This window comes from Eucyclogobius newberryi, unplaced genomic scaffold (assembly GCF_026437365.1).
Source record: "Eucyclogobius newberryi isolate DKJ021-1_F unplaced genomic scaffold, fEucNew1.0.hap1 SCAF_13, whole genome shotgun sequence".
NCBI classification, from domain to species: Eukaryota; Metazoa; Chordata; class Actinopteri; order Gobiiformes; family Gobiidae; genus Eucyclogobius; species Eucyclogobius newberryi.
In genome coordinates, this window is record NW_027315757.1 from 28409072 (window position 1) to 28437061 (window position 27990).

Here is a 27990-nt window from a genome sequence, read left to right on the forward strand (position 1 = left end):
GCGCGTCATCCTCCTCTTGTCCTAAAAAGACTGTAAAGGTTTATAGACTGACACTACCGCAGCCAACGAAGCCGCACGACCGAAGCTAACAGCGCACTTCCGGGTAAGTTTGCAAGTTTGTCGTCCTCTGGCATGTTTCTCGTGTAACGTTAAGCCTTAGGAATATTTATGACAGTAAATGTATTAAGGTTTTTACTTGCAAGTTATTCTACATGTTGCGCTCATGTGATGGGGCGCGACTAGAAGCAGGATACGCTTAGTTTATCCTACTTGAATTTATATAAGTTGCGGTTAGGCCCCGTCAATCCCGTTCTGCGACACCTGCTAGTTGAAGGAGTCATACTTCCTGTCCATATTTCGGTGCGGGAGACTATAGGTTCGACCCCCGCACGGAGCAATTTGGTTTTAAACTTTTTAAACTTATAGATTGCACAGTCTAGTTTGTTTTGGGATGAGTTAGCTACACTCTTACTCTCTATTTTTTTCCCACTAGGGGTTAGGGGTTTAAGGTTAGGGCTAGGGCTAGGGGGGATAGGGTTAACCTAGACTGTAATGGAATGAAAAAAAGCTTCCGTATACGGCCACAAGGTGTCGCAAAAAACATCGCAGGAACTGGGTTGACGATCTGTGGCTAACCGCACGTATCATTATATCTGCAGTAAACTGGGTATAATTGCCTTCAGTGTACGTTTTTGTAGCTATTATTTGGGAGAGACAAACAGGAAGTATCTTTACTTGTTCTGTCCTCTCATTGGCTACGGACTTGGCATCGTGACATAGATGTTTTCTTCAAAAGTGAGCTCTAGGCAGTCAACGTACTGTAAGTTTATAAAACATATTATAAAATGCCTTCATTATGCTAAAGTGTGATAAACTTAAACTTGAAATGTGCTAAAACTCAATAAAATAGTATCAAGCTCAAGAATCTGATATGATTTGTTATAGTGATGATGGGAAGGAGTGAGACCTCCTTTTTCCCTGCATTATTTTACAAAAGCATCGTAGCAGAAAACATCGCGCATTTACCTGAAGGAAAACTCACTATTTATGAATTTATTATATGCATAAATCGTGCTGTCAACGCTGATTTTCCCCGGGAATGTTGCGACTTCTCAGTTTTGTTTTTTGTTCTACCGCCATTGGTATGATTGGCCTTGATTGTGTGACAACAAAAGTGAAAGTAACATTTGTTTTATCGAGCATATGTTTTACTGTTACAGATAATATTCAGAAATGAAGTGCCCTACTTGTAAACACAATATTTTGGAAAAGAAACCCAACTTCTGCAGTAAATGTGGAACAAAGTTATCAAGACAACCTGCAGTCACGCAAGGTAAGTGAATTATTAACCAGAGGGTTTTTAGTGGGATATTGAAACATTTATACTCAAAATCGACACTTGATGATAGTAAAATAAACATCACTAAGGATTCTGTAAGTGCCACCTATACTCTAATGTTTGAGTTTCACCCACAAGAGGGCGACGTCCCATCACATACGTCACAATTGTCTTTATTCATCATGGACTGGGCAATTAGACACCTTAAAACAAAACAAAAACATTTAATTTATCGTTCTCAATGTTTTATTTAGTCTACTTAAAAACTGAATTAGAAGGGATTCTTGAACATAAACAATAAAGAGTTTTGATCTGGGCAATTAAACACAAATAAGTCAAATTTCAAGTCTGCTCTGTGCTCCTCCAATCCACCGTTTTTACTCAATCAGATAAGGGTTTATTGCCATCTGTCATGAACAAAATTCACAGACATAGGAACTTGTCCTGGTGATTTGGAGCAGCACAAACAACAAAACATTGAACACTGAATTCAAAACAACACAACAACAGAAACATTGAACACTGACATTCTGACATATGCATGGATGTAGACCTTAATTAAATCAGTTAGCTAAATTAAAGTTGCTCTTAGTAAATCAATGACAATTAGACATGTCACTTGACTGTATCTCGACTTAAATTTGATTAATTGCACAACCCTACATGACAGTTTGTCTTTATGACCCAGATACTGCTGCCCCTGACGACACTGTAGAGAATGATGATAAATCTCCAAAACGTCCGAATGAAAATGCCAATCCAAAAAAAAAGGTAACGGCAACAATTCCATTTTGTGTAATTAGTGTTTACTTTGTGTGGTTTTAATTTTTGCTATGAGTTGCAATCTCCTTGTAGCATTTTTTGAAGTATTAATTTTCTGGTATTTTATAGAAAAAAAAAAGGAAGAAAGGTAAGAAGAAAAAAGATGACAATATGTCTACAGATACCAACCAATCTGATATGTCACTTGTTCCAACTGATGACAACAAAGACACAAGAGCTCAAGAAGGAGATGGGTCTGATAGTGAAAGCTCAGTGTCAATCCAAGAGCTCTCCTCTTTAGATGACCGGTCCACTTCAGGAAAGCCAGCCACTGCTGACGTACCACAAGAGAACATGGAAGTCACTGAACAAAGTGGTGCAGTGTCGATGAAAAGTCCAGCAAATCAACTCCCACCAAGTGAACCTATGGAAGAAGGTGAAGCCGACACAGGTCAAAGAGCACCAGATGATGATTCTGTCAGAACATCTGAAGAGACACAAGTTGTACATGAAAAAATGGATATGGTAAAAAAAGATACTAAAAAACATGCCAAGGATGATCAGACACAAGAGAACAATCAAACACAATCTCCAACTCAGGGAAAAGCTACGCCAACGCCACAGCCTGATTCTGATAAAAGCACCAAGGCTAATGACCAGAGCGATAGTAAGACTAATAACAAGAAAAAAAGAAAAAGAAAAAAAAAGAAGGATTCATCCACCCCCAGTCAATCACAGCTGGACCAGAATGCAAATAAAGAAACTAATGACAAACTGAATCAAGGGACCAAGCAAGAGAAAAAGCAAGAGGTGGACCAGACTGAGAAGCCAATGGTAGAAGATGAAACCAACGTGAAGCAAATTGTGACAGATGATGGTACAACTGTTGCATCTGGAGACATGCGAGCTGTTAATGAGAAAACAACTACTGTAAAAGGAAATGCACAAAAACAAAGTAAAAAAGGAGACCAGACAGAGATGTCTAAAAAAACACAAGATACAGCTCCTGAAATATCACAGCCTGGTTCTGATAAAGGGACCAACACCAATAACCAGAATGATAAAAAGACAAGTGAGAAAAAAAACACTAAAAACAAGAATGCGAACGAGAATGTAGAACTAAAGGAAAAAATGACCAAGGAGACCAAACGACAGGAGAACAACAAAGGAAAAGTGCCAGATAAGAGCCAAACTGGAAATACTAAACCAAAGATGATTTTTGGTCCAAACTCAGAGGTATTGCAATTTAATTTTGAATATACTCAATAACAACTTAAAAAGTTATGTTAAAAATTGTATGTGAATATTTTTACAGACTAAAAGTTCAGGCTCAAGTGTGGATCCACCAGCGGCCACAGCAGAGCAAACTGAGGTACAGCAGTCTGGGACCAGTCAGGCCTCAACAGAAAAACAAACGTCAGAATCTTCTGACCCAAGTAAAGCCACAGAAGACGACGCACGGCCCACCGACGCTGCCCAAGGACCACAAAAGTAACATAGACCTTAATTCGTACATGCATGTATTTTTTTTCAGTCATTTGCGTTTAGTTGAATTTACTCTTTTGGACTTTGTTTTAGGCCAAAAAAGAACCTAACTGTTGAAGCGCATGACAGGCTGGTTATACATTTTCATGCAGTTCTTTCAAAGGACTTTAAATTTGATCCAAAGAGCGATAAGATCTTCATCCGGGCAGGAAAACATATTGGATCATGGAATGAAAACATAGTTGAACTACACCCAACTAGGTATTATTATTATTATCTTTTAAAAAGTTTTTCAAATATTGATCATTTTGTTGTTTTTTACAGAAATCTTGGAGATCATGGGTTTCTAGTTGAGGGTGAATTGGTGACGAGCAAATCAAAAGCTGTTTGTGTATTCATACCATACAAATATGTTGTGCACAATAGTAAAAAGAGGAAATATGAGTATGAGTGCATCTACAAGGTTGACAACACTGATGTGACAAATAGATGCTTATTTGTGAAAGACAAGCTCCTCAATTCTGATGGTAACTTATGTTCTTTATGCTTGAAATACTGTCTTGATACTGTTTAAAAACATATATACGCTGTTTATTTTTTGGTATATATTTTTTCCTTTACAGGAAGCTGGCATCAGTATGATGACATAATATGCGTGGAACCTGAAAAAGGATTCATGAATTTCTTGATAGAAAAAATTTTGTTGCAAAAGAGGGATTTGATTCAAGGCAGGGAAATTGCTGGCAAATTAATGCTTGAAACCATTTTTGATCTTCTCAAAGACTGGTCTGACGTTAATTTAAAGAATTTTCTGGCACGGTTGAACCAGTTCTTTGAGGTTTACTCGAATCCTTTAGTGTATGAGAAGAGACAAGTCAAATGGGAGTCCTTGGGCTTTGGAAAAGAGGAGGTACATCCGCTTTGACTAGTTTTCAAAAATCTTAAATGTCACGTGAGACAAGGTTAACCTTTTTATTTTGGTTTTAGGTGAAAAAAATGTTAAAGAACTTCATGCTGTATAAGATGATCCCTCAGTTGCTGCAGAACCAAGAGGGAAAGAACCTTTATGTACAAGATCCACTCAGAGCTGCTGTAATAATGCTCTGTGTGTGTAGTCGATATGACATTCTCCTGGATAATGGGGAGCGCAGTCGACTCTGCATTGCACTAAGTCTGCCCCGATCAAACCAAGAGGACTTTGTAAAGTACTGGGAACAGTTTTTGCTTGATGCCACCATTTTCAAAAAGTATAAGTGCTGTTTTATACATTCCTTATATATTTTTGGTATTGTTGTCAAATATTATTTTTGTTTAGTTTGACAGATATGTTGATGTCACTAATAAATGCAACAAAGGCTCGGCGATTGCCCCACTGGATTTTGGTGCTGCCAACGGTCCATCTTCTCAAAGGCATCACCAAGCCATATGATGCATTGATTTCTCATAACACAAGGAATGTGATGTCTTGGGCTGGATTGGAAGGCATTCACAACATTGAGGATATGCAGCACATTCCTGATACAGACAGAAGGTAATGTTGCACTTATAGAAGGAAACTTTTGTAGATTTCAGTGCTCTCAGAAATCTCGTCAAACAACAACGTGTTACATGTTTTCATTCTCCGTCATCTCTCCATCCGCTCTCTCTTATTCACAAGCGCTCTCCTTTGCGAACGCCTCCTAGAAGTACCACCACAACATGGCATGCATTTCCACTGAATGAGTAATGAGTTGTACAAGGTATTTTATGTACCTTAAGTACAGTGTTTTCATACAGTACAGTTTCAATTATATCTTAGAAAAATAAAAACATGTGGGGGGTATCCATATTAATAAACCAGAAATGTCTCTTTTCCCACAGTAACAATTCCTCTGTCACTTTCAGATTCTGTTATTCTGACATTATTAAAAACTTTATATAATCATTAAACATATGGCTGTACTTTTCAGAAGTCTAGTCAACCTGATGAAGAATCATCTTCATCTTGGAGTGATGGATGTTCTTGTGGTGCGCTCCTGGTTGTGCTTACTTTCACTAAGTGAACTGTTGGAAGGGAGCATCGCTTTGAAACCAGAACTTCTCGATTTGCTTCATATATTCTCTTTAAAAGTTCCTAAACAGATCACATACTACAATTTTGAGGTAAGTAAATGCTATAATGATGTCTGTTTAAGAATTGCTACAAAAAAGTTTCCATTTTGTCTTTTAGGAGGTCTCTAAAATAATGGCGCACATAAATGGAAATCTTGTAGAAAATAAGTGCAGGTGACATATGCCTTGTATTTTTATGTTATAGAATTTAAAAAAAAAAACTTTTTATGCGTATCTTAATTACCACCGTTTCATTTTTGATTGGATTGTTCTAGTCCCTTTACAGATACTTACAGAAAGGATTGCCTGGATGCAGCAGTTAAACTATTGGACGGTATTTGCAAAGGACCACCATATTGTGCAAACTATACTGATATTCTTGTGTCCTGCGTGCATCTTGTTGCATCAGTCTCAGACTTTGTTTCTTCCACGCCTCTGGTATGCAAATTTTATAAAGTATACAGTATGTTAGGGTCCGGTTGAAGTAAAGTGTCAAATATACCTCACAGGAAACTTCAGAAACAACAAACAAACAGACATCAACGAAAGATGCCCTGGATACTGCTCTGGACATAATCAGAAAAAAGATAATTCAGTGTTTCAGAGTCAGTTTAACTAGGAATACACAAGAGATTGAGGTAAGTCATATACTTTCAGTAATAGGGTTTTTATAACTGCATTCCTTCAAATGTTAAACAATTTTATTCCCTATTCAGCTTTGGAATAACATTTTGTCTATCAAGTTCAAAGATGACGTTTTCACTAAAGAGTGGAAGGACAAAATAACAAAGGATTTTGAGGGCAGGTTCAAACAGGTACAGAAGTGTACAAGTTTGCTTTTGCACTCTTAATTAAATATTCATTGAATGTGATCAAAAATGGTAATGTGTATCTATAGGAGTCTCCGACGCAACAGATTGAATACTACTGCATGAACATAGAGCGCCTCAGTGCATCACATTCACATGTTGCTTCTTGTATTGAAGCGTGTGCTCTAGAAGCTGTTACATCTTTATGCCAGGTAGATACTACCACCACAAGTTCATTCTTTTCTCACATTGTAAAACAAGTTTGTTTCACCTATTGTTTTTTTTAAAGACAAATTCTGAAGGAAAGTTTCTTGAGAGGTTTGCTTTACATTGGTTTGGAAAGTTTGGGAAATTAATCTCAGCCATAGTTGAGAAGTCATGGCCAACACACAGTGGAGGGGATTATTGTGATGATGAAGAGACAATACTGCGCCATCTCCTCTCCTGGACTGCTTCTAAAAACATTTTTCATCTATACGGTATTTATAAAATAATAAAATAAAAGTGCATGTGTGCCCATGTGTAATATACATTACAATTTATTTTTTTATTTAGTGATGGGTGAGGAAGGTGTGTCTGAGAAGCTTTCTGATGTCGCCAGTGAAAAAATTGCATTAGCAATTTCAACATTCGACAATGCTGTCAATGAGTTTGTTCATGGAAGCATTGAGATTGGTTTGATCAACATCATTTTGGAGAAGAAAGATGTTTTTTTAGAATTGACACAGATTGGTAAGAGCAAGATAACAAATTTCCATAAAGTGTCCAATTCCTAATTAGCTGAAGTACTGATATTTTGCCTCTGCAAATATACAGATGGTCTCATTGAAAAAACACAATACACAAATGCAACTAAAATGAAAAAGCTGTTGCAGCAGAGGCAGAAAGAAGTGAATGTTGTCTATCATGAGAAAGAGCTGGTGGATATTTTGGTAACAATGAGCAACAAACTTGAAGAAGTTATAACGGGTATGTGGCAACTCTAGCTTCTTGGATCCATCTTTGAACTACATTTTTTTGTCTGACATGGTTATGTTTTTGATAGTTGATGTCGATGACATAAAGAAGCGACAACGTGTCAACATTGAGGACATGCCTCTAAATACTTTTATAGAGGTTCATCTCTTTGATGAAAAATCCTCAAACAAGGCTGATGATGTCACATACTTTAATTTAGACGAAGATATCAGAGACATGGCAGAAAAGATGTACATGTTCAGAGACATTTATATCTTCAAAGTGTGTTGGGAACAACATGTGGGAGCTTTTGTGGGTAAAGAAAACTCTTATGACGAAGATGATGATGATGATGAAGATGTTTCACTAGAAAGAATACATGAAGAGATTTTTTTGAATTGTTTTGATGAGTACAAGGAAATATATTCTTCTCTGAAGAATGGCTGTATTACGCTTGAGAGGATCAATGACCTCTTCATAGATTACAAGGGAAAGTATCAAAAATTGGTACAGGACCTGGAGAATATGTGCAGCCTTGATCGATCTGATGACAAACAGTGGGTCCGCAATCGGGTTGAACAAATTGAACAGTTCCATGAGCTTCACGTGGCTGTGGCTTCAGCAGAGATTATCATGAAAGTGAAAAGGAGCCTTTGCCCCCAGGGTGACTTCAGCATTCTGGACAACCTCATGAAAGTTGTAAGTACTTGTTCTTTATAAAAGCTTTTTACCATTTTTTTGTACAAAATGTAAAACAATTTGCTCTGTTCTGTTTCTATTTGTCTTCAGACGCCGTCAAACTTGAAGACACTGCAGATCAATCAAATTAACAATGACTTGATTCAAGCAAAAAAGGATCTTGTGGAAATAACTGAGGACCGCAAAGACTGTCTGGTAGAACTGGCACTCAGGGGAAACTTTGTGCGCTGGGTCAAAGAGGCCCTTGAAGGTAAAAATGCAAATACCCATAATTCAGTTTTACACTTACTATTACTATTAAAAATCTAATGATCACATGACTATTTCTCAGACATCAATGAGTTGAAGGTGTTTGTGGACCTGGCCTCGATCTCTGCTGGAGAGAATGACATGGATGTGGACCGGGTGGCTTGTTTCCATGATGCTGTCCTTGGATACTCGTCTATGCTTTATGAACTAAAGCAGGACTCAGATTTTAAATCTTTCAAAAGTGCGATCCAAAAGCTTTGGAAGGCTTTACAGAATGATCCCAACCTGCCTAAGAAACTGGTTCGATTACATCATGATACCAACAATATTTGTAAGTGTAAAATCTAACACTGTTTTGTTTTGTAGCGAGACAGTGCTCGTCATCTTGAGTGGCTGAAAACGGTGAAAGAGAGCCATGGCTCCGTGGAGTTGTCATCTCTTTCTTTAGCTTCATCCATCAACAAGAAGGGGATCTATGTCATCAGTGCACAGAGTGGAAAAAGGGTTAATGCCACATTAATCCATTTGTATTTGTAGTATTTTTTTGTTCTGTGTACAAATAATTTTAATATTGATTCTCACCATCCAGCTAAGTCTTGACGAGGCCCTAAAGCTCCAGATCACAGAGGAACATGATGATGGTCGACAGATAAGAAATTATTCTCTTGAGGATCTGAGAGAATTGCAGAATAAACTGATGCTTATGTCAGGGAAGGGAGACCAGGGACAACATGAAGTGGAGCATTTCACAGAGGTGTTTTATTTAAATAATTCCTTTTTCCCCTGTTGTCTTACAAATGCTTATCTTTAAACGGTGTACTTTTGTTTGTGTGTGGTTGTGTTTTCCAGGTTTTTGACAGTGTTCAGAGATTGTCTGAGGCCTTTATTGCACTGTACACAGCTGGTAATCCTCTCTTCCGACACTGGGAAGCTCAGATTAGTTGCAGAAATGGTATGGACCCCAGTATTATGATGGACTTCAACCTTGGCGGTGCTTTCAGTGCAGTTCTTATAGATGGCAGCCTTGAGGACCAGCTTCCTGTTCTTTGTAGAAAAATTGAGAAGTGTCTCAAATTCTGGATTGATTTTGTGGCTAAGCAAAGATCCCAGCACTACTATCTCAATTACTATACAGCTGAACAGATTGTATACCTATGCAGTCACCTCTCTCAACAAAACGTGTCCCATGTAGATGACCAAGTTCTGATGATGCTCTCTTTTGTCAAGCCTGACTGCTCCACCGCAGACCTGAGACAGGTGTGGCATGAGCTCCAATATGAAATTCTTAATCAGCCTCAAGATCAAAATGAGGACATTGAGTTTCAGACATTCACAATGGTAGAAAGAGCAAGTTCTGATTTTGGCAGTGAATATGACCTTCTACCATCGCTAATCCAACAAGCAAGTGGACTGCAGAAATTTGATGTAATATGGAACACTTACATGAAAGACATGAAGGGTTCACTACCTGATGTCATAGACTTGAGGACACTTGGACGACTGTTGGAAATATTAGCAAATGTGACAGAGAGTGAAGGGGATGTAGATATTTCAGATGGAAACTTTACAATATGCGTCAGCAGAAAACTTCCGAATGGATTAAATGTTGGAAAACCAAACCTGGTTGTTTGTCCGCATGAGGACATCTTGACATCTTGCATCTCCACCTACATGAGCAGCAAAGATGAGTCACTACCAACCCAGGATGAAGTGCTCCTGTGTACCTCCACCACGCCTTATGAACAAGTAGAACTCTTCCTAAGACGCTGTCTCAGCTGTGGGTACAGGGGAGACAAGATCTACTCCCTGCTGTATGCAGATGTGCTGACATACGATGTGAGCTCTAAAGCCGAGAGCTTCTTTCAGAGCTTAAATACTCAAAGCAGCCGGGATTACAGACTTGTTATATTCTGCAGCTCTGAACGAGAGCATGCTTACCTTCCATCTGCCTTTAGCCAGTACAAAGTACACATGGTTCCCCAAGCTCCACTAGTGAGGATTAAGGAATACCTGCATGATCATTATGTGGTCCCTGAGGGCCACTGTAGTGCTGCAGCTGCATTCAAAGACAGGCTGTGTGTTGGTATTGTCTCATCCAGAAGAGCTGGTGTGGGTAAGTAGTCTTCGTGTATGTAGTTATTCATTGTCACAGTTATAGTTAAGTGGTTAGTGACAATGAGTTTGCTTTATTTTCAGGCAAATCCCTTTATATTAAGAGACTGTATCAAAAACTAAAACACTCAACCAAGAAGACTACAGGGATGAATTGCATTCGCTTGATTGAGCCCACGGTCGATGAGGATGCTGTTCTCCAGTCTCTTCTGAACCAAACAGAGAGGAAAGCACTCACTGTGTTTCATTTTGACGTCACCTCTTCGGTAATGATGTTTTAAAAGTGTTACTTAAAGGTGGTATGGACGATTTTTTTCAGCAAATTTTTTATCATATTTCCTCGTGGCGTGGATAAATCATTTGTCCTGCCACGTATCAATCATAAAACGCACCTACCGCTCACCTGCAGCCGCGTGCGGTTCGTCCTCACGTTTCCGCGTGCCTAAGCGCATGGATCTATCATAATATAGTTCCCTCAGTGTACGGGGCAAAATGAAGACGGAGAAAGACAGTTCGAGCTGACGCAGAAGTGGACAGAAATCTACGGGAGACAAGCGATGCGATGCGCTCCGTTGCGCTAATAAACAAACGCACGTGTGTGTTGTATCAGTCCGCACGGGGGAGTGCGCATGCGCACTTCCGCCTGCGTTCTCAAATCGCCGAAAAATCGTCCATACCGCCTTTAAAACAAAACATAAACAGAAAAACGAATTAATCTTGGTTGTGTCATGCAACAGGTTCAACGCAGTCCGCAGTTTCTTTTCAAGCTGCTGTTTTTGCGCTGTCTCATGGACTCTGAGGGGAAGGTGTGGAAGTGCAATGAGAAGCAGTTGTATGTAGTGGAGATCCTGGATCAATCCAAAGTCACAGCACGCCAGGTAGGCCTTTTCTGATCACATTTAATTTATGAACCCACGTCTACCATGCTTTAAACAATGCTTTAGTGTTGTTTGTTTGTTTTGTAGGCTCAGAAATACTCATTCACAGATGTGTTCCCGAATATTTTCTGCCGACCTCCAAAGGAGGTACTAGAAAGAGAGCTGAGAAAAAATGATGACCCCGCAATTTTTAATAGTGAAGATCCATTGATGGATGATGAAGAATTTAGAAGTCCTGCCTTTCAGCGATCTTATCAATATCTCATACGATTTCATACCCGTGCTGATTTGGATAGGTTCACATATAATGGAGTTGAAGGCTCACACGGCGAATGTCTTCAAATGCTTCTCATGCACTGTGGAATTGTGAACCCATCCTGGGCAGAACTACGAAACTTTGCATGGTTCCTCAATCTACAACTTAAAGATTGCGAAACATCTGTCTTCTGCAATGCTGAGTTTGTTGGAAACACTCTAGTTGGATTCAAAAGATTTGTTGTAGACTTCATGATTTTGATGGCTAAGGACTTTGCCACTCCATCTCTTAATATTTCTGACCAGAGTCCTGGCATGGACCAGGTAGATCTGACTGGTGTAAGAGAAGAGGACTTGGCTCCTTTCCTCATTCGAAAGAGATGGGAAACAGAACCACACCCATACATCTTTTTTAATGATGATCATGAATCCATTACCTTTATAGGTTTCCACCTTCAGCCGAACAATCACAACTCTGTTGATGCCATTGATCCTGCTTCAGGAAGAGTCATTAAAAGAAATGTTATGACTAAACGGCTGTATGACGCCCTAAGATTGCAGAGAGTGCCTTTTAACATCGACTTTGACCAGCTTCCAAGAGGAGAAAAAATAAAGCGAATGTGCAGGGTTCTTGGTATTCAGTGCCATCTCGATCCAGATGAAACTTACGAGCTGACGACTGATAACATCCTCAAGATACTTGCAATCCACATGCGCTTCAGGTGTGGCATTCCTGTTATCATCATGGGAGAGACGGGATGTGGGAAAACAAGGCTCATTAAGTTTGTTTGTGAGTTACTAAAAAGTGGAGTGGCTACAGAGAACATGAAATTGGTCAAAGTCCATGGAGGAACAACCTCAAACATGATTTATGCCAAAGTCAGAGAAGCAGAAAGTATGGCTGCTATCAACAAACAGGACTATGGCTTTGATTCTGTTCTGTTCTTTGACGAGGCAAACACCACCGAGGCCATCAGCAGCATCAAGGAGGTCCTTTGTGACAAGACGGTTCAAGGAGAAGATCTGACATCAGGCTCTGGTCTACATATCATAGCAGCGTGCAATCCCTACCGCAAGCACACAGATGAGATGATCGAGAGACTAGAATCTGCCGGTTTAGGATACAGAGTTCGAGCTGAGGAAACTGATGAAAAACTAGGATCTATTCCTCTGCGGCAGTTGGTGTATCGAGTTCACGCCTTACCACCAAGCATGATCCCACTTGTGTGGGACTTTGGGCAGTTAAATGATGACACAGAGAAGATTTACATTCAGCAGATAGTACAAAGAGTGATTCAGCGTCATGACATCAGGACAGTTTACTCTGATATTATTGTGAATGTCCTCTCAGCTTCACAGAAGTACATGCGCAAAAGAAAAGATGAATGTAGCTTTGTGAGCCTCAGAGATGTGGAACGTTGCATGCTGGCATTTGTTTGGTTTTTGAACAATCATGCCATGTTCTTTGATGAGTTTGATTCCAATCAAAGCAGTGAAGACAGAGATGCTGTTTTATGGTCTTTAGTTATGGCCACAGGAGTGTGCTATCACGCTTGTCTTGAGAATAAGGAAGACTACAGGCAAATAGTCTCCAGAAAACTACCACCAGATTACACCCCACTTAAAATGAAGCAAGAAATCATACTTATGCAGGATCTATTTCTCAATGAGGTTCCAATGGGAATAGCAAGAAACAATGCCCTGAAAGAGAATGTGTTCATGATGGTCCTCTGCATTGAGCTTCAAATCCCACTTTTTTTAGTTGGAAAACCTGGAAGCTCAAAATCTCTGTCTAAGACTTTGGTGGCTGATGCAATGCAAGGTCAATCTGCTCATTCCGACATTTACAAAAGACTCAAACAGATCCACTTAGTGTCATTCCAGTGTAGCCCTCACTCCACCCCAGAGGGAATTATCAATACATTCAAGCAGTGTGGACGCTTCCAGGAAGGAAAGAATCTGAAGGAGTACATTTCAGTTGTGGTCCTTGATGAGATTGGTTTGGCTGAAGACTCTCCAAAAATGCCTCTTAAAACTCTCCATCCATTGCTTGAGGAAGGATGCATTGATGACGAACCATTGCCTCACAAAAAAGTCGGATTCATTGGGATATCGAACTGGGCTTTGGATCCAGCAAAAATGAACAGGGGTATTTTTGTTTCCCGCGGTGATCCAGATGAGAAGGAGCTCATTGAAAGTGCAAAGGGTATATGTTCATCCGATAAGAGGATTCTAGAAATGGTCAGAGACTTTTTCAGGCCCTTTGCTAGAGCTTATTTGGAGATCTGTAGAATGCAAGAAAATGGTTTCTTTGGTTTACGTGATTACTACAGCTTAATTAAGATGATTTTTGCAGTTGCCAAGATATCGCAGAGGAAACCGTCTGCAGAGGAAATTATGAAGGCAGTGTTGCGCAACTTCAGTGGAAGAGTGGATGTAGATGCAGTTTCCCTTTTCAAAAATGAGCTGCAAATAAAACCCAACCTGGACAACATCAGTGCAATCGAGTTTGTGAAGGAAAACCTTAAGACTATCGGACAGGATGAGGAGTGTCGTTACTTGCTGGTACTAACCAAAAACTATGCAGCTCTTCAAATCCTTCAACAAACTTTCTTCAAAGAAAGTGGTCATCCGGAAATAATCTTTGGCTCTAGCTTTCCAAAAGATCAGCAATACACCCAAATCTGCCGCAACATCAACAGAGTTAAAATCTGCATGGAGACCGGGCAAACTGTTGTTCTTCTCAACTTGCAGAACCTCTATGAAAGCCTCTATGATGCTCTGAATCAGTACTATGTCTTCTTAGGTGGACAGAAGTATGTTGATCTTGGATTGGGGACACACAGAGTCAAGTGCAGGGTCCACAAAGACTTTAGACTCATTGTCATTGAGGAAAGAGAAATAGTCTACAAGCAGTTTCCGATTCCTCTCATCAACAGACTGGAAAAACACTTTCTGGACATCCATACTGTCCTCAAAGCTGAACAGAAGACCATTGTTAAAGAGCTGGAGGAATGGGTGAAGCTCTTTGTGTCTTTGGGCAGGCAGCAGGGAGCCTTTGTTCAAACACACAAGTACAATCCAGCAGACGTTTTTATTGGCTACCACTTTGACACTTGTGCTTCTGTGGTGCTGCAAGTGCTGGAGAATCAGAACGACATCATGGAAATGATTGATCCCGAGAAGAACGTTCTAGATGCAGCTAAACTGGTTCTCCTTAAATGCGCCACACCAGATTCAGTTGTTCGTTTGGATTGCAGTGAACTTCCCAGAGGAGAGAGTGAGCATTTAGCCAAAGTCTACAGTGAAGAGCAGAATAATGGATGTTTATCTGACTATATACTCGCTCACTTTATGGAGGAACAGCTCGGGAACAGCTTCTTCACGGAGGTAGGCGATGTCCACAGGCACTTCTATGCATCTGTTACATCTTATTATATTGTATTCTCTTCAATCTTTAGGTGACAACATTTTCAAGACTTCTAACAACCTCTGACTTAAAACCACTGGAACAAAATGGTTTAAGTGCTGAACTTCTATCAGTGCAGCAATTTGACACAGAGCACTCCTTCTTAAAAAAAATCAGGTTTGTGTATATGTGTACAGGGTAGATGTAATGAAAGAATCATCTAACAATTAAGTAATTTCATGCTTTTATCTTCTGTGTCCAGACACTTCCTCACAGGCAGTCAACACAATTCTGAACCAAACTTCAAGGTTCTCATCGTTCAGTGTGATTATGATGAAGCTTCTCAGAGTGCTAATCTTGTAGCATCTGCAAAGTAAGTTGTCAATGTCAGTCTATCATGTTTGAGACTCTGGTTCTACCACCTTTGCTCTCTTTCACCAGGTACTCGTCCATAAATGAAATCCGAAAGATTGTCCTAGAGAACACGGGGCACAAAGTGTTTGTGTATTTCATCTCAAGATTGCCAAGAATGGTCGGAGGGACTTCCTATGTTGGTTTTCATGGAGGTAATTTTTAATATTACTATTTTTGTTCTTTATTGCGCACCACTGTGTTCATACAACTTTTCTCATTATGTCAAGGACCTTGGAGGTCAGTTCATATTGATGACCTGAGAAGATCAAATGAAATGGTTTCTGACATCAAAATCCTGCAAAGAATGACAATCAGTCAGTTGTTTGAGAACAATATGAGACAACCTGAAGGTACGTTGTACTCTATTTATACCTTATTTTTTAAACCGTCCTCAAGATAACATACTGTATGTATATCTTGCAGCCATGGAAGTAGATGATGAAATGTATATGGAGACAGAACAGGAGAACACAGACTCTGAGAAGAATCAAAATGTAAGTCATGTTTTGTTTATTTGCCCTTTACACCTGCTGAAGGTGTCACTGACCAGTTCTGTTACAGCAGGACATGGATACTGTCCTTGACACTACGATGCTGGTGCGAAGCTGTGTGCAAAGTGCAGTTGGGATGCTCTGGGATCAGATGGAGAGTGGTTTCCGCAGCACTCGCAGGGTGGAGATTCTGCTCACTCTTCTTGATGACGATGATGAAATTAAAGGTAAATCAATGAGTTACTTGTTTCAAACGTGCAATGCATTTATTTCCATTAATTTACAATACAACAGATCTGTAATTTTCCCTTTGACTTCTTACAGAAGGATTTAACAAAATAATAAAGAGGCATCTTCATGCCTTATTGGCCACTCATGTTGACAACGCCCTATTGTTAAAAAACAACTGGGTCATGAAAGAGGCCTCCAACATTGATGCCCTGCAAGAAGGAGGGACCTTCAGGTGAGAAAAGCAGAAAGTAAAGCTTTCCAGAGTCAAAACATCAATCTGCTTTTATATCTTTGGGAAATGGCAGGAACACCTTATGGAAACGTGTTCAGGCTGTGGTAGTCCCCATGTTGGCTCACTTAATCGCAATCAGCGATTGTGACCAAAACCTGGAATTATTGTTGGATACAAACTGTGGGACTTCTCTTAAAAATCTATGGCTGGACATTTTTGGTAATGATAAGCTTCTTCAAATCCTACCATTAAGCCAAGACCCCAAGTAAGTGCTATTGCAGTTTGTATAATGGCAAGTGTGTCATATTATGCATGTCATATTAACAACAAGTATTTTGTGTTAGCTCTGAGAGCAGAACAATTCTGGTCCAAAACTACATCACTCCAAAGATAACAGTCGGCTGCAGCATGCCCTTTAGCTGGAGGATCAGAGATTACCTAGAGGATATGTGGGTTCATGCTCTCCAACACGAAGGTAAAAGTACATTTTTAAAATCATTTTATGTGTTATTTCAAAATGGCAGAAAATAAAATGCTTTCTGGTGATCATTAGGACCAACACAACTGCAGTTTCATGATTTCTTTTGGAAAACTCCATTGGGGCTCTACATTGGAAAAGAGGACCAGGACACACAGACAGAATTCTACCAGCGATATCTACAGGATTATGTCTCATTGACCATGAATGTAACCCGTGAAAAAGAGATGCAGGTGCTAAAAAAGATAACTTTTTGTTACCGTTTACATGCTTGTTGCTATGTGACCATGTGACATATTTGTTACGTTTTACTAGCTCCTGAGTGGTGCTCTGAACAGCTGTGTGAATGAACTGAAGATAAAGCTCGAAGCCACTGATAGACCCACATCTCTGTCCTGGGTCCATGCCGCTTATCACGAGTTCAAGAGCAGACTGCAGAACCTCTCCAGGATAATCTGCATAGAACCACAAGTCACTGAAGCGCTCTTAAGGAATCCTAGTTCCAGAGATGGACCTGAAATGGTAAATTCACTATTTAGTTTGCTTTTTAACATAATGTATGATGTATGTGTCACAGGGTGAGCTTTATTGTACAAGGTGGATGTAGCTGAGGCCGATATTCATCCAAATTATTTATTTTAATTGTGAATTAAATTTAAGAAAGAGCATGATATTGTGTAACCAATAAGCACCATTCAGTTAAAAAGGTATATGCAATTTATTTACAAAAAAACAGGTTAAAACAAGAAAGATGAAAGTATAAAATTAGGGCCAATTAACAAAATGAATGTTAAGAATGGAACTGCGCTCTCTCCATTAAGACCGTAGTCCTCTCTCCCCCAATCGGATAATTTCAACGGACGACCTGGTCCTGGAGCTACTTTCAACTCTGCCCCTGCTGTTGTAGCGATTGGTGGTGGTCTAGCTCGGTCCCTTCCGTTGCTGGTCCTCTCGATGTCCGCCCTGGTGACGCTCTGTCCATTCCATCCCGTGCTGGTGTCCCTGAGACAAACACATGGAGTCATGTACACATACCAACGAGTTTACAACCATATGTCTTCCTCTGAACACCAATACTCAAAAGTGTACAACATTTATAGCGCAGGCAGGATTCCTTCATAGAGTTCTCTTGTCTTGTTGGTCTCGTGTGGTTCGTTGGTCCAGCACATTGACCATCCCAGCACGCCACTCCACAGACACTCGCGCTCCCCACTCTTTTACCTTTGTGCTGTATCCCCTTCCCGTCCTGCACGCCACATCCGCTCTGTGCCGTGGCCCCATAGCTGCTCTACCGTTAGTCCCGCGTCCCGAGCCGCCGATCCAAGTCTCATCCTCATCCATGACGTTTCCGCTGCCTACCACGCCTAGTACCCAAGGTCCAAGTTTTTCCTGGGTCCCTCTCCACTCGTGTACCCTCAATCCGACATTAAACCCCTTTGTTTCAAACTAACGCAGGTGCGTTGATTGTGGCTGGGCAGGGATTGGGGTTTACAGGTAGTCACTAGGCAACAAGCTGGGAGGAGTGAACTAAAACATGCACTATTAAAAACACAGCAACATAAAAACACCATCCCACTTGGTCATATTTTTACATATGTTGTTTTTTGTTTGTTTGTTTGTTTGTATTAATTCCTTCAAGGTACTGGATGTGTTTGCTGCTTTTGCTTGTGTGGAACATCTGGAGCCCACATTTCTGAACACACACGACCAAAGACAGACTTGGCTCAGGCAGGTTCATAAACTCCAGATTCCCATTGAACTAGTTTGCTCCGAAGACAATGTGAGATTCTACGGAGCGAGAAGCAAGACAATTGTCAGCAGAGTGCAGTAAGTCGTGAAGATTATGTTGTGTGATGAATTGATACACGCACTAGACTATAATTAACCCCTGTCTGCATTATGTTTTGTAGGGATGCTTGGAATCGGATATTTTGTCTTTCTCTATTTGTGGAGCACATGTTGGTAGGCATTGAGGAACTAGAGCACCAGCTTGTCCCAGAAGTTTTGGACCACACGCAAAAACTTTGGAAGGTTAGTGAGTTAGTTTAATTTTGCAGATAAATCCTGTAATTTTTAATGAACGGCAATAAAGTTCTGTTATTTGATGTTATTTAATATTGTTAAGATTTTGGAAAGGAACACTGACATGAAAACAAAAGATGCATTTGAAGCAGTAATTGGTTTATTGAAAAGCTGCAAAGATAAAGCTGTTGAGTGCATCTTCAGGTAAAAATAAGTTGCATTATTAACCCTTCATTACTCAACTATTTGAGAAAAACTGGTTTCTCATTTACTATTTTACAGGTTTGGTCTCCCTCAGTGTTCAGTGTGCATTGGAGACCCTCAGGACCCCATCTGCCTCCCGTGTCAGCATATCTACTGCTTGCACTGTATCAAACATTGGCTTGTCCTGGGGCAGATGTACTGTCCGTACTGCATACAGCCAGTTAATGATGACTTTCCAGTACTTCCTTCTGATGCCATTAGGTTGGTTAGAAATATTATTCCTCTGTTTTTCAAATTGACTAACTGGTTTATGATTGCATTTGTTTTGCAGAATTAAAATAAACATTCACGCACAGTTTAGAAGACGCTGCAATGCTTTCTTTGTGGAGTTTGTGTCATCCATGTGCTTCAAAGATAACTCCCCGCCAACTAAAGAGGTTATTCAAGATCTACTGTCATTTCTCCTGCACGAGGCAAAACCTGCTTTGATTCCTGGAGGTAAAACAAATTTCTTCTTTGTGTTATTGATTAATGCTGTGACTGTTTTGTCAACACCTATTGTCATTATTTCTTCAGCACACAGAAGAAGACAGATTGTTACAAAAGAGTTCTCCCCATTCGATGAATCTCTTGATAAAAGCCCGGTGGTTCGTTCAGTAGTGCTCAAACTCCTCTTGAAGTACAGGTAAAGTCTGTGAAAGTGGCATATGAAAGGCTTCTACTTTAAAGTACAATACTTTATATTTTATATGCATTTAGCTTTGATGAAATAAAAAAGTACTTGAAGCGTCATCTCCATGTGGTGGAGGAAAGCAACCTCTTGGACGATACAGAGAAGACTGAACTGTACTTGCTCTACATAAATTGTTTTGAGGTAGCAGATTGTAGTTGTTTGATAAGTCATATATGTCGTGAAATGATTTTTCTCATGTGAGATGTCTGTTCTTGTAGGACTCCATGTTTGAGAAATTGTTCCTAAAGGATGAAAGTAGCTTCCTTGCAGAACTGTTAGCGGACCCTCAGTCTCTTGATTCCGCCACTGTGGACTGCATGCAGAAGGTGGCAAGAGTCCGCTTGGACTTGGACATGGCTGCTGGTCTCATCATTGAAGAAACGACCACCACAGGTGAGTTACAGTGATTCATTGCAGCAGCATACTGTATGTTTCTGATGTGCTGATGCTTATGCTCTGGTTATTATGACCACAGAAACTCAGGATCGCCAGGCAGCCAGTGATTTCCTGAAAAGTGTGAAAGATCTGTGCACACTGAGCGGGAACAACTGGTATCGTATTTATCTAATTAGGAAAACTGGAACTCAACATGGAGTGGAGAGTGTTCAGAACCTCCTAAAAGTTCATCAAATGAGATGGCTTTTCCCTGATGAAATTCTGCAAAAGGTACACTTTCCAAATTCCTTTTTCATGTTTTTACAACATTTCAATATGCATACATTTTATCTGTTTCTTCTTTCATCTGCTTTCCAAAAGACTGAAGCAGCGCCAATGGACCTGTTTCTTGTGTGTGGTCCTGATTACCAAACCATCCGAAATGCTGTTGCAAAAGTGGTTATGGATGGCACAGTGGACGGCCTGGATGAGACTTGTGAGGTAAAGATACACATTTAATGATGCATTGTTTTCTGCTTATTACTTAGATATGAAGCTTATCCTTTTTATTTAATTATTATATTTATCTTTTATTTATTTATGATTTTGTTTTCAGAGGTGCAGATGTGTACCTCAGTGCAGAGCAGTTTTTCTGCTTCTAGCTCTGTTCAGAGAAGTTACCACATGGTACAGAGAACCCATTACAAGCCTTCATCCCAAACCTGAGGTAAAATAATGAAGTTTTAGAAAATAACTATCCATGGTTAACATGCATTACAACCAAAAGAAGTACTGTATTATTCATAGAAAAATCAGTTTTAGTCATCTGGACACTGTTTTTAGAAAAAGTGTCCAGTGTCCAGATGACTACAACTGAATCTTTTTCCTACAATGGAACGTTTTGTGGATGAATGAGGGATTAATCCAATTTACTGTTTACATGTTTTTGGGGTTTTTAGCAAAAAAATCTGTGGATGGACTACATTCAGAGCTCTAAAGTCCTCACTTCCCCAGAGTTAAAGGCCTTTGCTCAGGCTCTCGTCACAAATAATCTTGGGCCTTTAACGCTCCGACCAGCGCTCTCTAGCACTCGGTGTGTTTTAGTTGAACTCACAGTTCATCTGGCTGCTGTGCTGCTCTGTGGAAACCAGGGCATTTTGGGACCTCTGAAGCAGCTGGCCCTTACACCTGCCAACATGCAGGTAAAACACATGTTCAGTCATGTTTATTATTAAGAGAACAACCTTGTTTATGAAGATTTCTTTGTTTGTCAAAGGCGGCGTTTTTACCCAGCATGCCTGAAGATAAAGTTACAATGGCACAGCAAGCAATGGGACAGGGCTTGCATTGGTATAGTAAGTACCAGACAAAATACATTTTTAAAAAATGAATAATAAACGATTCCTAAATTGTGTAATATTAACCTTCCGATTACTACAGCTTGTCAAAATGGCCATCCATGTGCTATTGGCGAGGTATGTAGTATTGCTAAGAAGCAAATATATATTGAGACATAAGGAGATCTAATGCTCTCTTTGTTAGTGTGGTCGACCCGTTGTAACAAGTCGCTGTGTGGACTGTGGAGCACAAATAGGTGGAATTAATCATAGGCCAGCAGGAGGGTTCCACGCTGCTCAAGCACAGTAAGTTATTTAAACAAACACACAAACACACAGTATTTCTAAAATTGTTTTTTTTTGTGGTATCGAATAGGGCTGACCGTACTCAGACAGGCCACATCCTCGGTGACCCTCGGCGCAGAGACAGTCCAGACATGTTGGACTCAAAGAGTCTTTCTCCAGTTCCCTTTGCAGTTGTTCGTATGGTCACACACATGGCCATGTTGTTTGGTCTCTGCAAGAACAGACAGGTAACTGCAATACTCTTGTATTTCCCTAGCAACTGGAGACCTGTTACTTAGACAGTAGTGTTCCTGCCCATCCATCCACCTCTGACACAATGGAGAAAAAAGTTTTATTGGGAAGGGTTGCAACAGAAAAGTGATCCCATAAGTGCACTGTGATACAGTGCAGCAATTCCTAGAAAGAAAGGGACAGATTAGGGATTATTTTACTGTGTAAAAAGTGAAATATATAAATTATGAAGTGTTTGGAATCTTTCCTTTATTGATTAAAAAAGCTTTCTATAACTTAGTAACATATTGTAGTAACTATAATCTGATCACTAATTAATTGATTATAACACATTAGATTTCTATGTTACTAGAAAAGTAATCCGATTACAGTAATGCGTTACTGCCCAACACTGAATGTCACTACATTTAGTGGTTCACTATGAGGTCAATCGGGACAAACTACAATAAGAAATGAATGTGTTGAGGCAAATTAATGCGCTAGGAAGATAATAACATTACTTTTATCTTAGACTCAGGGCAGGGAATAACAAGTGATGCATTTGATGTGCTAAGTCAGATATTAGACTCTTCCCCCAGGTCTGATTATTCCTGTGCAAAAATGGTGCTGGGGAGGAGGAGGCTTTTAAAACATGTTGGCTGAGCACTGATTGGCTGAACTGAGATGTGAACCTTCAGCTTGGAAAGTCATATGTACAATTTATTTGACACCACAGGAAATTGGCACGAGGGCAGTGCTCCAGTTTGAACTGTATCATGACAGATGTTTTGTGTGACTTTTAACTTGAATTACCCAACATTATATTGGTTAATTAAGTTAATATTTTCTAAAACAACTAACGTTTAACTTCTGAGAAGTCTAACCACAGAGTTGAAAGTAACGCATTAGCTGGTAGCGCGTTAGAGTATCAAATTACTTTTTTAGAGGAGTTAATTTTGTGCACCCATGTAATCTAGTACGCCCCAAGTTACTTTTTCAAATCAGTGACCTGTTAGTTTTGGTTGGATCTCATCTTCTCTCTGCAATCCCAGAGCTCGGCGTGTTGTGAGAATGCTCACTGTCCAACTAGTGACTGAGTCTTGTCCTCACGCCAAAGAGAAATAAACTTTCAGAAGCACGTTTTGAAAAACATTTTCTCCTTCATTATAAATAATATTTTGTATCTGAGGAGTAAATGTTGGATAACAGCAATGTGGTGAGTTTGATTAAAAAAAAACTACTGTGCTAAACAAGTGCGTTCTGTTGTTGTGCGTTGGAGCTCTTGCCGATTCGCCACTTTAGTTTTAGCGATATTTGAGGACTACACGTGCTTATTGTATGACGTGGTATTGTGGTAGTCTGTCAACATAAAAGACAAATAAACTCAGTCAAACGCATTTACTTTGCTTGTTTAGTTGATGTTTCAATGATTACTGTGTTAAGCAACGCAAAAGAATTGTCTGAAAACAATATAGGTTATACAATAATATTGATTTTTAGTATTATAAGAGTGCGCTAATGGGTTACTTTTATAACAAAGTAGCGCAGTACAGTTACGAGTTTTTTTTCTAGGGCAGTAACAATTTAATGTACCTTGCGATAGTTACAAAAAAAAGTAACGCTTCCCAACACTGGCTAACAACAACCACTCTTACAGGTTTGCTTTGCTGTTATAAGACTTTGTTCAAATCTGATCTTGGAAACCCAAGTTAAGACCAAGATAAGATTTTATTAGATTAGAAGTTTGAACCCTGTCAGAGGAACTGAGACTCTTAAAACCTTTGTTCAGGTGACAGATATCAGAACTTTCTTAAAACTATGGAACCTACCCAGACGAATGAGGGATTACACAGACATCGTTTGTTACATTAGGCAAATGTCATTGTCAACAGTAGAGTCAAAGTTTAACCTGGGGTTTAGTCCCGTAATATTGGCTTATAATGATGCTAACAGTTATAGGCTTGGCTCTTTATCTGGTTATTATCTTGGCCAGTCCAGACTTCCTTTGTAAAAAGTAGGGAGGGCTTTTATATTTGAAAATGCCAACTCTATTTAGTACTTTATTGTAGATGAAATATCACATATTGGCCTATTGCTTGATCATGATTTGAAGTCATTTCATATCATGGTAAAATTATAAATAATAACAATGTTGGCACAGTTTGCATTATATAGAGTGAATACAATCTAAAGCATGCTGTTTGGGTATACTGGCATATGAATGCAAATAATATTGATAATAGACTATATGACCACATAATCACCTACTGACTTAGAAGAAGATGCACCAAATTTACTCGCCTATTGCAAATAACTTGGCTAATAATAAACAAGCAATTCTATGGTTGACACTTTTTTGGGACATTCCCAAAATGTCTTGTTGTTTTCCTGCTGTAATTGACTTTTTGACATTGAATGAATGATGGATTATTTCTTCATACATAGATAATCTCCCGCATCATCAAGCCCCAAGTAGCTGACCCAGGAGAGTTTCTCCTTGATCATCTGAGAGAGGACCAGAAACGTCTGATCAAATCACTTGGAAAAGGAGCAGATGATACAGTCAGCTCTGTCCATCTGATCATCAGCAGCCTACTTCATCCTCCACAGCAACCAACATGTACGCACTCTATCATGGCAACGTTTGTTTAGAAAGGTTCTCTTATTCAGACTGACTGTATATCAGCTTTAGCCTCTTTCTGCTATGTACATGAAGTGTCCTGTCCAACTAAAAGCTTTTTAATGTCTACAATATCTTAACAAACATGAATTATGTTGTCCTTACTTTTAGGGCCAGTTGGTTATGATAATCAACTATCCACCAACAAAAATAGAAATAATTGGGAAACTGGGATGAGCAACATAATTACTCCTCAACTGAAGGTACAGTTCTTGCAAATGACGTTCTTTCATTTGTATTCTTTATTTCTCTCATTTTATGTACTTTGTACTTTAAAGAACCTGGACAGACAGCTAAAGGAGGTGAATACATTCATTCGTTCTGATGAACGCATTTCTGCCAGTCCAGTCATGAAAGTCATGTTTGGGGACCCTCGGCTGTTTTTGGGCTCTCTACCTGAAAACTCTTTGATCCATTGTTCCACTGTGTGGAGCTGCAGGGAGAAGGTTTCTCTTTCAGGGCTCTCACACATTTTAGAGCACAACGATGGCAAAGACACGTTGCCAGTTCTGTGGAGATTCCTGCATAGGGTAAGGAATCAACAAGCAAACATACATTACTCATTCAAATGTGGTGTTACAAACCATATTTTTATGTTTGTTTCAGGAAGCCGAGTACAGACTGGTGAAGTGCCTTCCCGACGTTCTCACTCTGCAAAAAAATCTTGTCAAAAAGTTTCAAAATGTTGGTGAACTCGGTGGCACAATTGCTGAATTTCTGCAAAATCAGCGATCAGGTATTCAGCAACAAATATTTTTGTAAGATATAGGTCATTCAGTTAGTCTGTTTGTATAAATCTCTTATTTGTCTATCGTTTTCTCTCTCTTTAAAAAAAATAAAAATCGTTACAGTTTCCCTAAGGGCCTGGTACGAGAACCATATTAAAATAGTTTTGACTACCTGGAATCAGCTTAGAGTGTTTTTGGCAAACAATGGTAAATGTACAATTGAAGAATTGCAGAATATAGTTTACCCAGAATATTACATTTGAAATGTATTAACATGTTTCAGGTGAGATTAAGCTTCCCCCTGATCTCTGCATGAGAGACTTGGACCTCAGCAGTGATTTTAGGGTGCTGTTACCCGGTCGCCGTGGCCCAGGACTCTGCTCCACAGCCCTTGTCAGTTATCTCATTGCCCTGCACAATGACTTGGTTTACAGTGTGGACAAGCTCACTGGAGAGGAGACCAGGTGGGGCTCCTCATGCCACAGTGGAAACCTAATTTGTGATCAATGTTTTTAAAACTGTGAATCTGGTAAATTATTTCCACCTCAGTTATAAAGTAAGTCCAGCTGATCTGACTGACCTCCATGTGATCCGGTACGAGCTGGACAGAGACCTCATGCCCCTGGTTCTGTCCAACACACAGTACAGCATTGAGAAAGGCCAGGAAACACTGCACGAGTATGACCTGCCTAAAATCCAACAGCAGATTGTGTCACGCTTTCTATTGGGCAAACCTCTAATCACTCTAAATGTGAGTAAAATAAATACTAAATAAAATATGTGTATGAATAGTATACAGGGCTGATAAATGAAGTATCTGTATCTTGTTTTTTAGGGCATTCCTACTTTAGTAAACAGACATGAGCGTAACTATGAGATCATCCTGAAGGATGTAAAGGAGAAGATAAAACAAGTACGTCAAATCTGTTCTTAGTCAACCAGAGTACAAGTAGTTCAGTTGTGTAACTGTATTTTTTTCCCCAGGAACCACTTCAAACCCTGACCCAGTTTGCAGTCAGCACAGAGCTGGACTCTTACAGTGAGGTGTGCGATGCCTTGTCCACCGTGGAAATTGCTCTTGGGTTTCTTCCCAAGACTGGAGGAGAGCCCTGTATGCAGTTCTCTTGCTACCTGGAGGAGGTGCTGAAAATGTCAAATCAAACGCCTCCACATATCCTCAAGGTCTGAAACCTAATTAGTTACATTATGTTTAATGTAACTTTCTTTAATTTAATACTTTTCTTTTGATTTGTCTGTCTGTTTTTACCAAAATAATCCTTTTTCACAGGCTTTGAGTATGTGTTCTCTCAAGCATTGTGCTGCACTATGGCAGCTGCTTGGGTCTCTTAAATCACAAGGGCTGCTCAAACTTAAGAGGGTAAACTATACTTTGTCTCAAGTCTCGGAGACAGTTTTCATGTTTAACTGAATTGTTTGTTATAGGATCCATTTGGAGATGTTTCTAAGGAGTACAAGCAGGATCTTGGCGTGGATGAGCGCAGGCTGCTGACTGGTTTCTTCTCTAAAAACAGTGCTGACTCTTTCCTGCTGGAAATGCATGAGTTCCTTGTACTAGAGCTCAACAAGCCTGAGGCAACAGACGTCTTCAAACCTGAGTGGGGGTAAGATTGCATTACACATTTCACTTTGTGTCTAAAAGAAATCATCTAAATGTGTGTTTTTCCTCTAGTCTAAAAGATACTCTGGTGTCCTACATGGAGCGCAAAGACATGGACATTCCTCCTGATGTAGAGGAACTGTTCCCAGAGGAAATCTGTTTGTCTCATTACGTTGAAGCTTGGAAATTCTGTGTCAGCTTCAAACAGGAGCGGACATTACGATCATAAGTCAAAACTCACTTGATGGTATTATTCCTCAGGTCATGTTTGAAATCATTATGTATCAATCGAGTTGTTTGAGCCAAAGATGGATGAGTGGTCTTGTTTTTTACATAGTTTTGTTTACTTAAGTCTCAATTCTTGCACTTTGTCATTTGAAGGTGTTAATAATGATAATGGTAACTCAGGTAATAATGTGACTTGTATTGATGTCTTAAATTACATTGCCATGTTCAGCCTGTGTCTTACTTTTTAATTTACCTGATGTGCCACATTCATTGTAATTGGTTGCTTTTGTACTGTGTTTTCCCTATTGTGCATTTCTTCACCTGTTTCTTTTGCATCGAGCCACACACTTCAAATGCTGCTGAGTAAATCCTGTCGAGACCAATGGGCAACTTCAGTCATAGTGCAGCACCTGTGGATCCATCTCCAGATCTTGAATTTGGTTTGGTCAAAATGTCTGACGTTTTGCCCAAGTGTCCACTACTTGTACTGCCACAACAATTGTTTCCCCATTGCTTATGTTATGTCAAATTCATGATTCAAAACAATCACAGTGTAACACTTATTTTATGCATACTATGTGGCAATTAAAATGTTTGTTTGCAATTTTATGGCCATTGTTTAATCTCATCGACGCTTGTGGAAGAAGTGGTGGATGTG

General features: G+C 39.7%; 1 protein-coding gene across 1 annotated transcript; it reads left to right on the forward strand.

Annotated features, from left to right (window-relative positions):
• Positions 1-2: 2 nt before the first annotated feature.
• Positions 3-27870, forward strand: LOC140358456 (E3 ubiquitin-protein ligase rnf213-alpha-like). Its single transcript, XM_072443301.1, has 67 exons — positions 3-103; positions 1221-1333; positions 2028-2110; positions 2231-3337; positions 3417-3592; positions 3680-3847; positions 3911-4113; positions 4210-4496; positions 4574-4833; positions 4902-5117; positions 5536-5728; positions 5796-5851; positions 5953-6115; positions 6187-6315; positions 6394-6492; positions 6576-6698; positions 6776-6965; positions 7042-7218; positions 7303-7455; positions 7532-8142; positions 8233-8392; positions 8474-8691; positions 8758-8895; positions 8981-9145; positions 9241-10504; positions 10588-10769; positions 11241-11381; positions 11469-15026; positions 15098-15222; positions 15308-15418; positions 15487-15611; positions 15687-15809; positions 15883-15953; positions 16021-16177; positions 16275-16413; positions 16487-16678; positions 16758-16888; positions 16967-17124; positions 17207-17413; positions 18531-18718; positions 18802-18922; positions 19017-19117; positions 19196-19378; positions 19449-19615; positions 19694-19802; positions 19877-19991; positions 20069-20243; positions 20326-20516; positions 20607-20726; positions 20842-20952; positions 21185-21427; positions 21502-21580; positions 21666-21700; positions 21768-21868; positions 21939-22095; positions 24524-24698; positions 24870-24961; positions 25037-25288; positions 25365-25494; positions 25610-25693; positions 25770-25950; positions 26036-26237; positions 26322-26399; positions 26471-26668; positions 26775-26864; positions 26930-27108; positions 27177-27870. The coding sequence occupies exons 2-67, from the start codon at positions 1234-1236 to the stop codon at positions 27331-27333; spliced, it is 15873 nt and encodes a 5290-aa protein (XP_072299402.1). The 5' UTR covers positions 3-103; positions 1221-1233; the 3' UTR covers positions 27334-27870.
• Positions 27871-27990: the final 120 nt, after the last annotated feature.

Coding starts and splice junctions, on each gene's coding strand:
- LOC140358456 (XM_072443301.1), top strand. CDS start 1,234: ATGAAGTGCCCTACTTGTAAACACAATATTTTGGAAAAGAAACCCAAC. Junction 15,027..15,097: donor GGAACAGCTTCTTCACGGAG/GTAGGCGATGTC, acceptor TTCAATCTTTAG/GTGACAACATTTTCAAGACT. Junction 21,869..21,938: donor TTCCACGCTGCTCAAGCACA/GTAAGTTATTTA, acceptor GGTATCGAATAG/GGCTGACCGTACTCAGACAG.